At 53.4% G+C, this 2,114-nt stretch overlaps 1 protein-coding gene across 1 annotated transcript; it reads right to left on the bottom strand.

Annotated features, from left to right (window-relative positions):
- Positions 1-216: 216 nt before the first annotated feature.
- Positions 217-1,179, bottom strand: LOC309452950 (olfactory receptor 14C36-like; the record flags this gene model as incomplete). The annotated part of the gene is made up of 1 exon (XM_082077599.1): positions 217-1,179. The coding sequence occupies one exon, from the start codon at positions 1,177-1,179 to the stop codon at positions 217-219; it is 963 nt and encodes a 320-aa protein (XP_081933725.1).
- Between the last annotated feature and the right edge of the window lie 935 nt (positions 1,180-2,114).

The following is a 2,114-nucleotide window of genomic DNA, read 5'->3' as shown; positions in this document are numbered from 1 at the left end:
CTCTCCTCTCTCCGGATACTCCTTTACTCCCATCCTTCTCAAGGGTAAATCTTAATATCTTCAAGGCTGATCTCTACTCCCATATTTTCTGTCAAGGATTCCACAGACCCGCTGCAGTTTCCCACACATGACCAAACAAGCCTTCCCCCAACTCCAATCCATCATCTACAACTAAAAAATATAAAAAAAGACAGTTTGGACCTGTCATGAGTTATGTCATGAGTGATATGCAGAAGATAGGAAGTTTAATGCCTTTGAGAAGAATCCAGCCATGTGTTTCCTCAGGTCATCCTTGAGCTCCTGGTTCCTCATGCTGTAGATGAGGGGGTTCACTGCTGGAGGCACCAAAGAGTACGGAACAGACAACACCAGATCCAAGGATAGGGAGGAGATGGAGGGGGGCTTCAGGGTGGCAAATGAACCAGTGCTGACAAAGAGAGAGACCACGGCCAGGTGAGGGAGGCAGGTGGAAAAGACTTTGTGCTGTCCCTGCTCAGAGGGGATCCTCAGCACGGCCCTGAAGTTCTGCACATAGGAGACAAGAATGAAAATAAAACACCCAATTCCTAAACAGACAGCAATCACAATAAGAAAAACACCTCTGAGATAGCTATCTGAGCAGGAGAGTTTGAGGATGTGGGGAACTTCACAGAAGAACTGGCCCAGGGCATTGCCCTTGCACAGGGGCAGTGAAAATGTATTGGCCGTGTGCAGCAGAGAATAGAGAAACCCAGTGGCCCAGGCAGCTGCTGCCATGTGGACACAAGCTCTGCTGCCCAGGAGGGTCCCGTAGTGCAGGGGTTTGCAGATGGCAACGTAGCGGTCATACGACATGATGGTCAGAAGATAAAATTCTGCTGAAATGAAAAAAACAAAGAGAAAGAGTTGGGCAGCACATCCTGCATAGGAAATGGCCCTGGTATCCCAGAGGGAGTTGGCCATGGACTTGGGGACAATGGTGGAGATGGAGCCCAGGTCGAGGAGGGCGAGGTTGAGCAGGAAGAAGTACATGGGGGTGTGCAGGTGCTGGTCCCAGGCTATGGTGGTGATGATGAGGCCGTTGCCCAGGAGGGCAGCCAGGTAGATGCCCAGGAAGAGCCAGAAGTGCAAGAGCTGCAGCTCCCGTGTGTCTGTGAACGGCAGGAGGAGGAACTGGGTGATGGAGCTGCTGTTGGACATTTGCTGCCAGTCATTATGGGGCACTGACACAGGAGCAAAAGACAGTGACAAGTTATGGGAGACATCTATTAGCAAAATCAAAGCCATTTCTCACACACCCTCCCCTGCTCCACACCCCCTTGTCCTTTTCCAGACCTTGCTCCAGCTCCGTGTCTGAGCCCTGGGTGGTGCTGGCTGGAGGTGCGTGAGGAGCAGGGCCTGTGCCCGCTGGCTGCCGAGGAGTCAGCCCTGCTCTGCAGCAGTGGGCATGGGAACGGGGGGCAGGAGACAGTCCTGGGGTTCAGCTGTGTCAGATGGAACCACATCATGTCTCATCCTTTCCAAAGGTTTCAACACCCCACGTTTAGCCCAGGACACACACAGCTTGTTTCACAAACCCAACAGCATTTTATCCATCACAGCATCTCTGTGCTTCTCCATGGGGCTTTCAGATAAACACAGATGCTTTTGGACAGGTTTGCATCCTGGAGGGAAGCTCATAGCTTGGAAGGAAACCCCAGGGATATATCCAAGTGTCCTAATGATGGTATTTGATTCAGGGAGACTCAGCTCATTCCCCAGCCCCACAGACTGCATTGCCCACAGCCCACAGGTCAGAGCAAAGCTGGGACACGTGTGCCCATGGACACACCTGCAGGAAAGGACCCACAAGATCAGGCTGTGACTCTGCAGCTGAAACTGCCATCCCCAGAGAGCCTGACAGCAAGAACAAGATCCCAACAGCAGTGACCCAGAGCAGGGGAGCAAGAAGGACAATGCGGTGAGGGTGTGTGTGAGAGAGGCCAGGGCACAGGCAGCCGGGCACTCAGACAGCGTCACCCTTCCCCAGCTGTGCAGCCACCTCCCAGACACCAACACTGCCGGGCAGCTGCTCTCAGCCCCTGTGCTCTGCAGAGGAACTGCAGCTCTGGCTGCACAGGAGCTGCTTCATGCCT

This window comes from Streptopelia decaocto (genome assembly GCF_964273445.1).
Source record: "Streptopelia decaocto genome assembly, contig: HAP1_SCAFFOLD_58, whole genome shotgun sequence".
Lineage (NCBI taxonomy): Eukaryota > Metazoa > Chordata > Aves > Columbiformes > Columbidae > Streptopelia > Streptopelia decaocto.
The sequence above is the reverse complement of the archived record's forward strand: the minus strand, read 5'-3'. Positions and strand labels throughout refer to the sequence as shown.